Genomic DNA, 13676 nt, shown 5'->3' with positions numbered 1-13676 from the left:
TAGGTCAAGTAAACAAGTTAGCTTAAAAAAAGGTGGATTGCACCTACTCTTGAGATGATTGAACATTGTGGAGACATGAAAAGGATAGAGGTTAGAGCACTTTATGTGCAAATTTAACAAGTCTGAATAGCATTTTCCTTGTACGATCTATCTTTTACAAAGTGGGAATATCGTACGAAGTGTTTAGTGGGTGCAAACTCAATTTTGCAGCACAGTAGCACTTTGGGAAAGTGTAGATGACACAGAATACAGTATAAAAATACAAACTTAGCTAAATATTGCTATTCCCATGAGCTTGTTCAGTACAGTTGAACTAGATTGACCATGGCACACGCATGTTATATGGTGGTGTACATGATTTGTATATTAACCTATTTGCTACTTATTTTTTGGTTGAACATTTCAGCTAGAACCCTTTAATTCTTCTGGAAGATTCCACTAAAAGGAAGACTCATGTCAAAACACTCCATTTTATAGGAACAAAATAGTCTGAGCAAAGTTAAAATGGCATTTCTCACCTGCAAAAAAAAAAGTTGCATCTCCATCAGTGGTAGGCTACTACAGTGATACCTCCCCATTAGCAGAATCTCCAAAAGCTATCCAAATTTCAGAAACCATGTAAGGCTAAGGATACAGATTACTCCATATGCCAAGGCTTTGAGGTAGGGAAACTCAAGCTGGTTTCAAGTTGTACTGTCTGCAGTTTTCTATGGAAATATCTTCTTGGCTTCAGATTCCTTGTGTCCTATTTTAACTGCAGTTAGGAGTCCTGTTTGCATTTTGTGGAAATTGAAGGAACAGCACGTAAAAGGTTGGAGTTGACATACTTAGACTAAATTGTTGTATATCTTAAGTACCATATCTGCACAGGACCCTTCATTTCAGTAAAAGAAAAATGCCATTTACTAGCCTTGGTTAAAAGCATCTTTATTGGTTACAATCAATTTATCGCAACATTAGTTTCACTGAGCCACTGTACAGATACAAAGAAAGTTAATGTGAAAACAGACTATAAACAAAGATACAGCAAGTGAAGATCATTTCATATTTTATACAATAGCACAATAGGAGAAAACACATGGCACGAATTGTTGGTTTATTGGCTGAATAAAACTTACTTTTATTTTGATACAAAATCTAAAGGCAGTTCAGTATTACAAAATTGGTGTTAATACTGTAACCAGAGAAAAAGTTGAAACACCAGCTATGTAAAGTTCTGTATTGTACAGGCTGAATAACTGGTTTTGCACTTCTCAGACCAATGATTTTAATACTGAATTTGACAGCAAATTACACAAAACTGCATGTATATTCTGCATATTATTTTACACTGTAGATATCCACTCTGGAAGGCTCAAGGCATTTCTTTTGTTGGTCTGCTTTAGAGTACAACTGATCACATCTGAAATGTACCTTTTATCCTGAATCTTCAGACCACTCTATCCTTGAAGCAATACATTTGAGAAAATAATTTAAGTTTATGTATTGCATTCAAGTTGTAAGTGCACATCTTCACTTCCGAGGTGGATATCTAAAATGGGCAACACCCAAGTTTTTCAGCATTTATGTTAAACCGACTCAAATTTAACAACATCGTCAAATCAAGCTCCATTTTCGCCATTCACTGCAGGGCATATGAAAGCCATGTGCATGACCAGCATACCCCAGACAGGTTAAGCCAAGCAATCTTCAGTACAATTTGCTAGACTACACAATTCAAAAATCAAAAGGCATGACACAGGCTACTTAAGCCATTAATGTTGGTGCTAAACTTGGACTACAATGTACATACGTACTCATTAGAATTAAGTAATTATTTGTTTTAAAGTATGGCTGATAATTTTAAAGGTTAAAAGCATATGTGAAAAGCTCCAGGTCAAAAAATATACACCTAAAGCTGGAGTTCTATACTTAAAACTAATTATGGCACATTGATTTTAAATGAAGGCTTTGCAAAGTTCAAAAAGTTTAAATCAGATGCTTAATGTTTTGTTGAAATTAATTACATAGCAAGCTCATTTTACTCCATACATTACCTGGAAGAGGTAAATGTATTTGTATAAAATATTTCTCAGGTCTGTTCAGATGGAAGCTATTTCAGGGTTTACTGGATTGAAAGATATCCAAATAAATAAGTCCAAAGGCAATCAAGATTTTAAAAGTACACCTGCAAAAGATAATACTGGCCTGACTTTAAGGAACTGCACACATTACTGATGAATATTCTTCTTTTAAAAAAAAAAGCTTTTTCTCCAAAGCCTCTATTCTGGGGGAGAGCTGGCTACCTCAGCCTAAATTTGCTTGTAGTGTTTGTTGGTCCCAAAGCTTTAAAACTGACTTCTAATCAATGCACTTTGCTACTAGATACTTGTGTTATTGGCACATCAATGTAAACAAAGCTAAAAACTAGATTTATGTGGTTTATGAGGCACACATACACCCAAGACTAGTCAACAATTTGGAGGGTTGAGTCATGACACTCAAGTCATACTAAATCAACAAGACCTTTATGCAATTCAATACTTTTCTAGTCGCAAATGGTCTTAAAGTAAAACCAAAATGAATTTCAATAAATCACCATGTAAACTATGCACTTTATATTCAGTTGTAATTGCTCATGCTTCCAAATGTTGGTAATTTATTTTTTCACTTCAAAAAAATCCAACTATTTCCCACATAAATTGTCATGTTGGGCATGTTAGAAAAGGCCATTTATTACATTATGTAATCAAATTTCAGGTTTAAAAAATGCACACGCTCAGTTTGATACTTAGGGAGAAAAAAATATTTTTCCCTACTTATCCTGAATGTTAATCACAAGCAAAACTCTAATAGGCCAGCAGCTAAATTCACTATCAAGTCAAAATAATCAAGAAGGCACCAGCTTCAATTGCACATTGTTTCTGTTAGATCTGATTTTTTTTTGGGTGGCAGCTGATTATTTGTAGGGAAGGAATGCAGAAAACGTGTTCCACTCCTGATCATGAATGTGTGGTTCCTGCTGGAAAGTGCATATGTAGATGCTAATTGAGATCATTGGATGAATTATGATGTCCCCCAGTTATATGGTCCATCACAGTCCAGGTACATGCAAAAACACTTGAGCAAGATGCTGCCAGCACCTGTGACCCTTTATAAATGTCACCACCATTAGCAGAGAATGGGGGTTGGGAGAAAGCAGGGGAGAGACTTGGGTATACAGAAACACAAGATAGGCATTGCCTGTCCTGGGTGCAAATCATTAGATAAGTGTTACCATAAAAGACTGATGTACATGCATTTTCTTGTAAAATGTGCACCAGCATTTTGTTTCACATGATTGGCTCTGCTTCTGTACATCTGTGTATGGTTAAACAGTGCATATGCATTCACAAAACAAAGCACACAGATGGAATGTTTTCTATAATTAAAAAAAAAACCGCTGCAAAAAAAAACGCACGTGTGCACATATACGACCAAAGTTAAATTTTTCACAATAAGTTAATTCACAAAAAAAATCTCAACAGCAACCAATTTATCCATCACTAAGTTCAGAGTGTGACTTCTGATAAATACAGGCTAGAAACTTAGTTTTAAAAATGCATTTTTTACATAGACAAATGTTACATAATAGCTGCTGTAATGTGTACATTCCTTATGTACAAAACAACAGATTAGCAGATTTAAAATGAGCAAAAACCCTCCAAACAATTCAGCCATTAGAACTAAACAATGGTTAGTTGAAATATTTTCTAGTCACCATGGTTACATGTGCTAGCCCCTTTTAAAATTAACAGTTGTCAGGGTTTTTTTCCTCGTAGATTTGCCTACTTTACAGAAGCCTTGTTATACAATTGTATTCAACGATAGAAAAATGTCACCTGCAAATACTAAGTAAAAAGAATGTTATTTCATTGCTGTTGACTGCAGCTTAGGCAACCCAGTCTCAATGAATGATATTCAGGTGACATTTCTTCAATTCCAGATTTTCAGGAAACTGTCCCATGATCCTGTTGCTACAGCCATTCCATCATCAGTGATACCTAAACAACTGACACGATTGTCATGTCCAGGAAGCACTCCTGAAGGAAAGATGAAAGAAAAAATATACATAGATGAGACAAAGCAATTTCCACTTGAAAGTTTGGCAACTAAATCTTCACAGTGTTAAAAGCATTACAGCTAATTAACCCCACCCATCCTTTTACTAATACAATAATTACTTTGGATCTGCTAGCAATTATTTTCAAACCTAATTTATTCGTGTTAGCCACCCATAGTGGAAATTGTTAGATGATACACCTTGGGCATATTTAATCATTAACACTCAAGATGCGGAAAACATTGACAACCCTTAAATTGCTGACTTTGAAGTGTTTACATATGTAACCAAGAGTACTCAGAAAACATTTGAAACTAACCACTGTATAAGTTTTAATGGCTCAATTTTTTGGAGGGATCTGCTAACTATTGCCCATTTCTAGTTGCTCAAGGTGGTGATGGACCTTCCAGAACACCTCAGTCGTTGAGGTGACAAATTCCAAGATTTTGACCCAGCAACCTAAACTGAATGTGTTGAGGTTATTGGCATACTAATCCTCCTTTTGTGATGAATAATGAAGTGCTTCAGTTAAAATACCTCTTGTGCCCTTACTTCCCTCTTTATTGCAGTATCAAACATGGAAGAGTACTGACTTTTAAGTTGGAAGCTGGTAATCAGGTTTACTTGGACCCCGTTGAGTCTCAAGACCAGAGTCAACCAACCGTAAGGCCACAGTGCCATCCCCTCGCCCCCGTGAATCTAGCCTGCACCACCTGCAGGGCGCAGCCAAAAAAGGTCAGAGAGTCTGGAATTTTTTGCTGAGACACGACTCAAGGTACAACTATGTCTAGTTGTTGCTTGACTAATCTGTGGGCTAACTCTTCCAACAAAGACACCAGACGAGAAGACTTTGCTGTTTTATATAGCCCAGTCCTATGTTATTAAGTTGTCTTTTGAGGAAAGTTTGGACATGTTAAGCTTGTATCCATTGGAGTTTAGAAGAGTTAAGAGGTGACTTGATTGAAACCTTTAAGATCCTGAGAGGTCTTGACAGACTGAATGTGGAGAGGATGTTTTCACTTGTGGGAGAATCTAGAACTAAGGGGTCGCACAATTAAAACAGATGAGAATTTTTTTCTAGGAAGATTGCAAATCTTTGGAACTCTCTGCTTCCACTGTCTTTTGAGAAAGAGTCTTTAAACAAGGGAATGAAAGGTTATCAGGGGTAGGCAGGTATGTGGAGTGGAGGTTACATTCAGATCAGCCATGATCTTATTGAATGGCGGAGCAGGCTCGAGGGGCTGAGTGGCCCACTCCTGCTCCTAATTCACATGTTCGGAAATACATATAAAAGCATTTCCCACTGCAAGTTTACAAGTTGGCAATTAGAAACAAATAAAAGTCATTCCAAGCAAAGTTACAATTTTGTATTGATGCTTCCTTCGGGAGCAGATATCAGGAGTATCAATCTTCAGGACTGTGCATCGGTTAATGCCCACAAACACTAGTTTAGGCTTGTCTGCGGTAAGATATTCATAAACAGAGTTGCAAAGCTAGATAAGCTATAGGAAAGAACCCAAGAAAACAAGGAGATAAATGGGAACAAATTGTGTCAATGACAGAAGTAACAACTGCAAAGGTGCTGTGGTGCACAAGGCCGCTTCTCCAGTTTAGCATAGGGACATTTCAACTCTCAACCACAAGTAGTATCAACATAAAACAGATCGTTCATTGCTCATGTCAGATAAGTACTCCATGTAAATGTTACTCTGATCATTTATTGTCTGTAATCAGCCTGTTGATTTATAATTGTCCTCATTAACAAGATCATTAAAGCACTCTTTGTAAGATTGGATAAACACAACAGGTGGCAAATGCAAGTTGTCATTGCCCAGCTCTGATGAAAGATCACTGACAACAACTTGCATTTATATAGCATCTTTAACGTAACAAAGCATCCCAGACAGGAGAAGCTGTTCTGTAGCAGTAAAATATAGAAAACAATCTGCCGACAATCCCATCTTAAGGGCTAAAATATTTAACAATATCAGTCATCGAAGCCAAGCACCAACTCATAGATCAATTCTATTTTAGCACATAAAATCATGCTTGTGGCTTAGCTTACATAATAAATTCTTCTAAAGAAAAACATGCATAGTTTTACTGACCTGCACGATCGCCCTTCAACGAGTCCCAAACATTGCAATTAAAGTCATCATACCCTGCAAGCAGGAGGCGCCCACTTTTGGAAAATGCAACTGATGTAATCCCACAGATAATGTTATCATGGGAATACATCATCAGCTCCTGATCTGCTCGGAGGTCAAACAATCTACAAGTGGCATCATCTGACCCAGTGGCAAATGCATTTCCATTAGGGAAGAACTGTCAATTGAAACAGAACACAATATCTATAGCTTGCCAAACTGTAACTACGTTAAATAGAATAGTTACAAAAGTACATATAAAATTACATCTGATAGTAGAATAATGTAACTGTCAATTATAAATCAATTCGTTTTTATTATTAAACTATGTAGAATCATAAATCATAGAAAGGTAACAGAACAGAAGGCAGCCATTTGACTTGTGTCCATGCCAGCTCTCTGCAACGGCAACCTAACTAGTCCCAATCCCACCTTTTCCCTATAGCCCAGCAATTTTTTTCTCTTCAGGTCTTATCCAATTCCCTTTTGAAAACCATAATTGATTGTATGCCTCCAGCACACACACACAGGCAGTGCATTCTAGATCCTAAACACTCACTGCCTAAAACAGCTTTTCATGTCACTGTTGATTCTTTTGCCATTCATCTCAAATTAGTTTCCTCTGGTTCTTAACCCTTCCACCAATGGGAATAGTTTTTCCCTAACTATTCTGTCCAGACCCCTCATGGTTTTAAACACCTCTATCAAATCTCCCAAATCTCAATCTTCTCTTTGCCAATGAGAACAGCCTCAGCTTCTCCAATGTAGTCCCTCATCCCTGGAACATTCTTGTAAATTTATTTCCATACCCTCGCTAAGGTCTTTACTTCCTTCCTAAAGTGTGGTGCTCAGAATTGAACACAATACTCCAATTGAGGCTATGTATACAATTTAGGGCATGCACACCTTGGTTTTGGTTTAAAACTATCAATAACATATCAAGTGGAAGTCAGCTTATACTTGACTTCACATAAACAAAAATTACTTCTATTTCAAGAAATTATTCAATAGGCATAAACTTCGTCATGTATCCATTACCACCAGAAATTCTACCCTTTTATCTCATTGAGATAACCAGCAGTATACTTACACAAACTGCATTAATATCAGACACATGTCCAGTGAATGACTGTCTGCACATTCCGTCTCTAATATCCCAGAGTTTGGCAGAAGCATCACAAGCACCAGAAACAAAAATTCTCATGTCAGGACTAAGAGTGAGACTCATGACGTCCCCAGTATGTCCTGTAAACATGGTAGTTTGATGGCCTGTTTCAATGTCCCATAATGCACTGTAAATACAAAAATGCACATTCATGCTTTCACAAGTACTATAAAATGGAGAAATTATTTTCACAGGGGCAAGTTTTCTATACAATAAAATCATTGGTTTAACAAATGTGTGGGGGTGGAGAGGAAAAAAAATCAGGAATATTATTCTAGGTTGCTCCCATAGACGTCTTAAAAGATTTTTGAGTGGAGTGTTGGCTGCCTAGCTCTAAAGATGTATCTTTCCCTAGTTTCTCTCAGATAGCCTCTCATGCCCTCTCTGAGCTTAGCCTGTTCATGAAGTCCAATTCCCATGCCCGGCACCCTATTACCAATAAATTGCTCAGCATCCAACATCTCTTTCAGGCCTCCATATTAGCCGATATAGTAAACGGTTCTCTCCTGGGTACCACCATTCCACTCCTCCAAATCACATCCTTGGCTTCTCTATCCCTGCAAACTACTGGCCCATGTCCAACCTTCCTTGCCTTCTCTTTGCTCCTCTTCCCCCCCACCCCCCCTGCCCTGTCACAAAGTCTGTTGCTAGCAGTTCTATCCCCCTCCCCAGCCACTGTCTCAGGCTGAACCAGACTGTTTGCAGCCTCAGCATCTGATTTGATCCGCTCCATCAGAAAGATCCTCTATTTCCACCTATCCAACAGTGACCATCTCCACTCCTCTATTGCTGAAACCCTCATCCATGCTTTTTGTAGCTCTAGAATTGGTTATTCTAATGCGTTCCTGTCAGCTGTCATCTTTCTCCAAATCTTTTGATTCCTGCACTTGAGGCTAAAGCAAAACTCTGGGCAGAAACTCCATTTCCATCTGATCCAGATCAATAAGTTTCTTCAGGCAATCTATTAATATGGTTTCTTTCAAAACTAACAGCTAATTTTCCTTCTGTTTATTAACGTCATCTTCCACCTTCCACGAAGTGAGCTTTTCCAAAGCCCTGCTGCCCTTATCCTAATCCGCAACATGTCCTGCTCCTCTACTGCCCCTGTCCTTGCTGAACTACACTGGGTCTCGGTCACAAATGCTTTCATTTTAAAATTCTCATTCTCATGTTCAAATCCCCCCATGGCCTCACCTCTCCCTATCTCTGTTATCTTTCTCCAGTCATACAGCCCTGCAAGAACTGCATCCCTCTAATTGCGCTCTCTCTACTCCCCAACACTGATGGTTGTGCCTTCTGTGTCAAGGCCTGCAAAGTCTGGAATTCTCTCACTAAATCTCTTCACCTCTTCTTAAAACTAACTCTTCATCAGGGAATAATAAAGACTAGCCATTCTTTCAACTGGTATCATGGAAGCACTTAGTGGTTCCCCACTCCCCTTATCATATACATAATGCCTGTTTTGATGAACTGAAAGACAAATTTTTGCAATAGAACTATTTTTGGATCACAACTTCAAACAAAGGCCCTAGTAATTTGGTTGAGTTGACAAAGCAATAGAAATCAATACACAAAATTCCCCAAATTAAATTACTACTACAGAATTAAGTAGCTTAAAAATGTACCAGTAAGCATTTACAGGATATCACACTTCACATTTTCCCTTGTTGAATAATCTGGATAAAAAGGGTTTTCGTGCATGAGAATATTGTGGGAGGTCACAGAGGTATAAATACAGTGCAGATGCAGCTAGTGCAGCAATCTGGCAGCGTAGGAAGCAGCAAGCAATGCAGACATCCTTTGGGAGTGTGGCATTCAGCAACTAGGTTTTCAGTACTGCACACAGAGTGATGAAACCTCAAAAGTAGTCCAGTCTGGAGGATGTCACTGTGGGGTAAAGAGCAGCATTAGGGTGCACAGTGAAGTGCAAAATGCAGTCGTTATAAGGGATTCAAAAGTCAGAGCGGCTGATATGCGGTTCTGCAACCAGTGAGGTAAGAGGAGAACCACATAGTGTGTTTCCTTCTGTGTGTCAGAGAAAAGGGCATCACTGGGTGGACACAGAACCCAGAGTGGGGAAGGGCAGCCAAATGTTGTGGTCCATGTGAGAACTAATGACATAGGAGGGAGAAGGGTTGAGGTCCTTCAGGGTCAGTTTCAGGATCTAAGAAGGAAGTTACAAAGTAGGACCTCAAAAAAAGTTAGTAACCTCTGATTTGCTTTCAGTGCTGTGCTAGTGAGTATCAAAATAATTAAGAAAGATAAGCTAATGCGTGGCTGAAGAATTGGTGCAGGAGTGAGCACTTCAGCTTCCTGGAGCACTAGGGCCAGTTCTGGATCTGGAGATGCCTGTTCAAGCCGGATGGGTTATATTGGTGGGGACCAATGTCCTCACAGAGCAACTAACTAGTACTATGGGAGAGGGTTTATACTAATTTGGCAGGGGATGGGTACCAGGATGAAACATTATACAAGGTCCTAAATAGGAACAGAACTAGGTCATTTTTAGCCTCTCAAGTCTCCTCTACCATTCAATATGATCATGGCTGATCTGATCATGTTCTCAACTCCACTTTCCTGCCTGTCCCCCAGCTCCCACTACGACCTTTGAAATATTAGGGGAGAGAAAAGGTGCACAGAGGAATGGGACTAAAGTAAATAACAGTTTCGAAATCGAAGGGATCAGACAGGAAGGAAAAGAGTGGCTAAGATGGCTTTAAACTGCTTGTACATAAACACACAGAGTGTGATAAATAAGGTTAGTGAACTGCACGAATGAGTCACGATATTGCGGCTCAAAGGAGAAAATGGAAACAAAATTTCCAGTTATAAAAGTATTCAGGAAATACGGGGGATGTCAAATATCCAAATATAGGCTGGAATTCTAACAGTTGTAAAAGTCAAAGGGGTGGAGGATGAACCCAGATACTTAAAGTGAATTTTCTTTATCAATGTCCTTCCAGCCTAGAGGAAGGAAACAGTGTTGGCATCCTAGCTGATCTTTCCCTTTACTAGCCCAATGAGCAGTCAGGTAGGTCATTTATTAATACGCTTTGAAAGGGAAATAATAGTGACAAATTTTTTTTTGTTTTGTGGGTGCAACCAGCAGGGTAGATAAGGAAGAACCAATGGATGCAGTATAATTGGATTTTTAAAAGGATATTCAACAATATGTCAAACAGTGGTTGTTATACTATTAGATTATATATTATATAACATCATTACAGGAAGGACATAACTGCTCTGGACAGAGCATGGAGGAGATTTACAAGAATGTTATCAGGGCTTGAAAATTGCAGCTATGAAGAAAGATAGGCTAAGGTTGTTTCCTTAGAACAGAGGAGGCTGAGGGGTGTCTTAATTGAGGTGTACAGAATTATGAGGGGCCTAGATAGGGTAGACAGGAAAGATCCGTTTTCCCTAGCTGAGGGGGTCAGTCACTACGGGGCATAGATTTATGGTGATTGATAGAAGGGTTAGAGGGAACATGAGGAAAAACTTCTCCGCCCAGAGGGTGGTAGGCACCTGGAATTCACTGCCTAAATTTGAAGCTGAAACGCTCAACTCATTTAAAAGTTACCTGGATATGCAACTGAAGTGCTGTAACTAGGTGCTGGGAAGTGGGATTACAAAAGGAGTGGCTAGCGTTTTTCTCTTTTTATGGCCGGCAAAGACACAATGGGCTGAATGGCCTCTTTCTGCACCGTAACTTTTCTATGGTTCTATTACAGCTCATGGGATCACCTTCTCAAGGGCAATTAGAGATGGGCAAAAAATGCTGTCCTAGCCAGCAATGCCCACATCCCATGAATGAATAAATAAGAAAGTGGGAGTATTCTCAAGATTGTTGGATGCAACTAATGGGGTGCTTGCTGCAAAGATCAGTGCTTGGACGTCAGCTATAACAAACTGCATTTATGTCTTAAATCAGGAGACCAAGCGTAATTTATCCAAATTTACTGACAATATAAAGCAAGGTGAGAAAACAAGATTTGAAGGGGATACAAAGAAGCTGCAAAGTGACATAGACTGAATAAGGGATTACACTGCAGTACATAGAATGTACTACAAAGCAACAGGCCATTCAGCCCAACTAATTTGTGTTGGTATTTATACTACGGACAAGTCTTCTCCCCATTCCATCTACCTCACCTCAGCCTTTCTGCATAATTTCTATCCCATTTTCTTCAAGAGCTCACGTGGTTTTCTTCAAGAGCTCACGTGGTTTTCTTCAAGAGCTCACGTGGTTTTCTTCAAGAGCTCACGTGGTTTTCTTCAAGAGCTCACGTGGTTTTCTTCAAGAGCTCACGTGGTTTTCTTCAAGAGCTCACGTGGTTTTCTTCAAGAGCTCACGTGGTTTTCTTCAAGAGCTCACGTGGTTTTCTTCAAGAGCTCACGTGGTTTTCTTCAAGAGCTCACGTGGTTTTCTTCAAGAGCTCACGTGGTTTTCTTCAAGAGCTCACGTGGTTTTCTTCAAGAGCTCACGTGGTTTTCTTCAAGAGCTCACGTGGTTTTCTTCAAGAGCTCACGTGGTTTTCTTCAAGAGCTCACGTGGTTTTCTTCAAGAGCTCACGTGGTTTTCTTCAAGAGCTCACGTGGTTTTCTTCAAGAGCTCACGTGGTTTTCTTCAAGAGCTCACGTGGTTTTCTTCAAGAGCTCACGTGGTTTTCTTCAAGAGCTCACGTGGTTTTCTTCAAGAGCTCACGTGGTTTTCTTCAAGAGCTCACGTGGTTTTCTTCAAGAGCTCACGTGGTTTTCTTCAAGAGCTCACGTGGTTTTCTTCAAGAGCTCACGTGGTTTTCTTCAAGAGCTCACGTGGTTTTCTTCAAGAGCTCACGTGGTTTTCTTCAAGAGCTCACGTGGTTTTCTTCAAGAGCTCACGTGGTTTTCTTCAAGAGCTCACGTGGTTTTCTTCAAGAGCTCACGTGGTTTTCTTCAAGAGCTCACGTGGTTTTCTTCAAGAGCTCACGTGGTTTTCTTCAAGAGCTCACGTGGTTTTCTTCAAGAGCTCACGTGGTTTTCTTCAAGAGCTCACGTGGTTTTCTTCAAGAGCTCACGTGGTTTTCTTCAAGAGCTCACGTGGTTTTCTTCAAGAGCTCACGTGGTTTTCTTCAAGAGCTCACGTGGTTTTCTTCAAGAGCTCACGTGGTTTTCTTCAAGAGCTCACGTGGTTTTCTTCAAGAGCTCACGTGGTTTTCTTCAAGAGCTCACGTGGTTTTCTTCAAGAGCTCACGTGGTTTTCTTCAAGAGCTCACGTGGTTTTCTTCAAGAGCTCACGTGGTTTTCTTCAAGAGCTCACGTGGTTTTCTTCAAGAGCTCACGTGGTTTTCTTCAAGAGCTCACGTGGTTTTCTTCAAGAGCTCACGTGGTTTTCTTCAAGAGCTCACGTGGTTTTCTTCAAGAGCTCACGTGGTTTTCTTCAAGAGCTCACGTGGTTTTCTTCAAGAGCTCACGTGGTTTTCTTCAAGAGCTCACGTGGTTTTCTTCAAGAGCTCACGTGGTTTTCTTCAAGAGCTCACGTGGTTTTCTTCATGAGCTCACGTGGTTTTCTTCATGAGCTCACGTGGTTTTCTTCATGAGCTCACGTGGTTTTCTTCATGAGCTCACGTGGTTTTCTTCATGAGCTCACGTGGTTTTCTTCATGAGCTCACGTGGTTTTCTTCATGAGCTCACGTGGTTTTCTTCATGAGCTCACGTGGTTTTCTTCATGAGCTCACGTGGTTTTCTTCATGAGCTCACGTGGTTTTCTTCATGAGCTCACGTGGTTTTCTTCATGAGCTCACGTGGTTTTCTTCATGAGCTCACGTGGTTTTCTTCATGAGCTCACGTGGTTTTCTTCATGAGCTCACGTGGTTTTCTTCATGAGCTCACGTGGTTTTCTTCATGAGCTCACGTGGTTTTCTTCATGAGCTCACGTGGTTTTCTTCATGAGCTCACGTGGTTTTCTTCATGAGCTCACGTGGTTTTCTTCATGAGCTCACGTGGTTTTCTTCATGAGCTCACGTGGTTTTCTTCATGAGCTCACGTGGTTTTCTTCATGAGCTCACGTGGTTTTCTTCATGAGCTCACGTGGTTTTCTTCTGGAAGAAGTTAAGCTATTTATTGCAGCCACTTCTTATGACTGGTGAGAAGGTGGGATATGGAATATAATGTTGGACAGTGCAAAAGTATCACTTTGTTAGAAAAAGCAGAATTTAAAAAAAGATGTGAGATTAGCAAATGTTCGTATGAGGGAGGTTTGGGTATCCTTGTACACAAATCACAGAATGTTAACATGCAGACA

General features: G+C 39.8%; 1 protein-coding gene across 2 annotated transcripts in view; it reads right to left on the bottom strand.

Moving 5' to 3' along the window:
* Window positions 1–910: 910 nt before the first annotated feature.
* Window positions 911–13676, bottom strand: part of LOC121290298 (guanine nucleotide-binding protein subunit beta-4) — a 79229-nt gene continuing 66463 nt past the window's right edge. For both annotated transcript variants that reach the window (XM_041210601.1, XM_041210591.1), the window contains exons 8-10: window positions 7319–7520; window positions 6190–6406; window positions 911–4061 (exon numbers count right to left, since the gene is read on the bottom strand). In XM_041210601.1, the coding sequence (XP_041066535.1) occupies window positions 3955–4061; window positions 6190–6406; window positions 7319–7520 (526 nt within the window). In that variant the 3' untranslated portion in view covers window positions 911–3954. The remainder of the gene's footprint in view (window positions 4062–6189; window positions 6407–7318; window positions 7521–13676) is intronic.

The sequence above is a fragment of the Carcharodon carcharias genome, chromosome 2, assembly GCF_017639515.1.
Source record: "Carcharodon carcharias isolate sCarCar2 chromosome 2, sCarCar2.pri, whole genome shotgun sequence".
Taxonomy (NCBI): Eukaryota; Metazoa; Chordata; class Chondrichthyes; order Lamniformes; family Lamnidae; genus Carcharodon; species Carcharodon carcharias.
The sequence above is the reverse complement of the archived record's forward strand: the minus strand, read 5'-3'. Positions and strand labels throughout refer to the sequence as shown.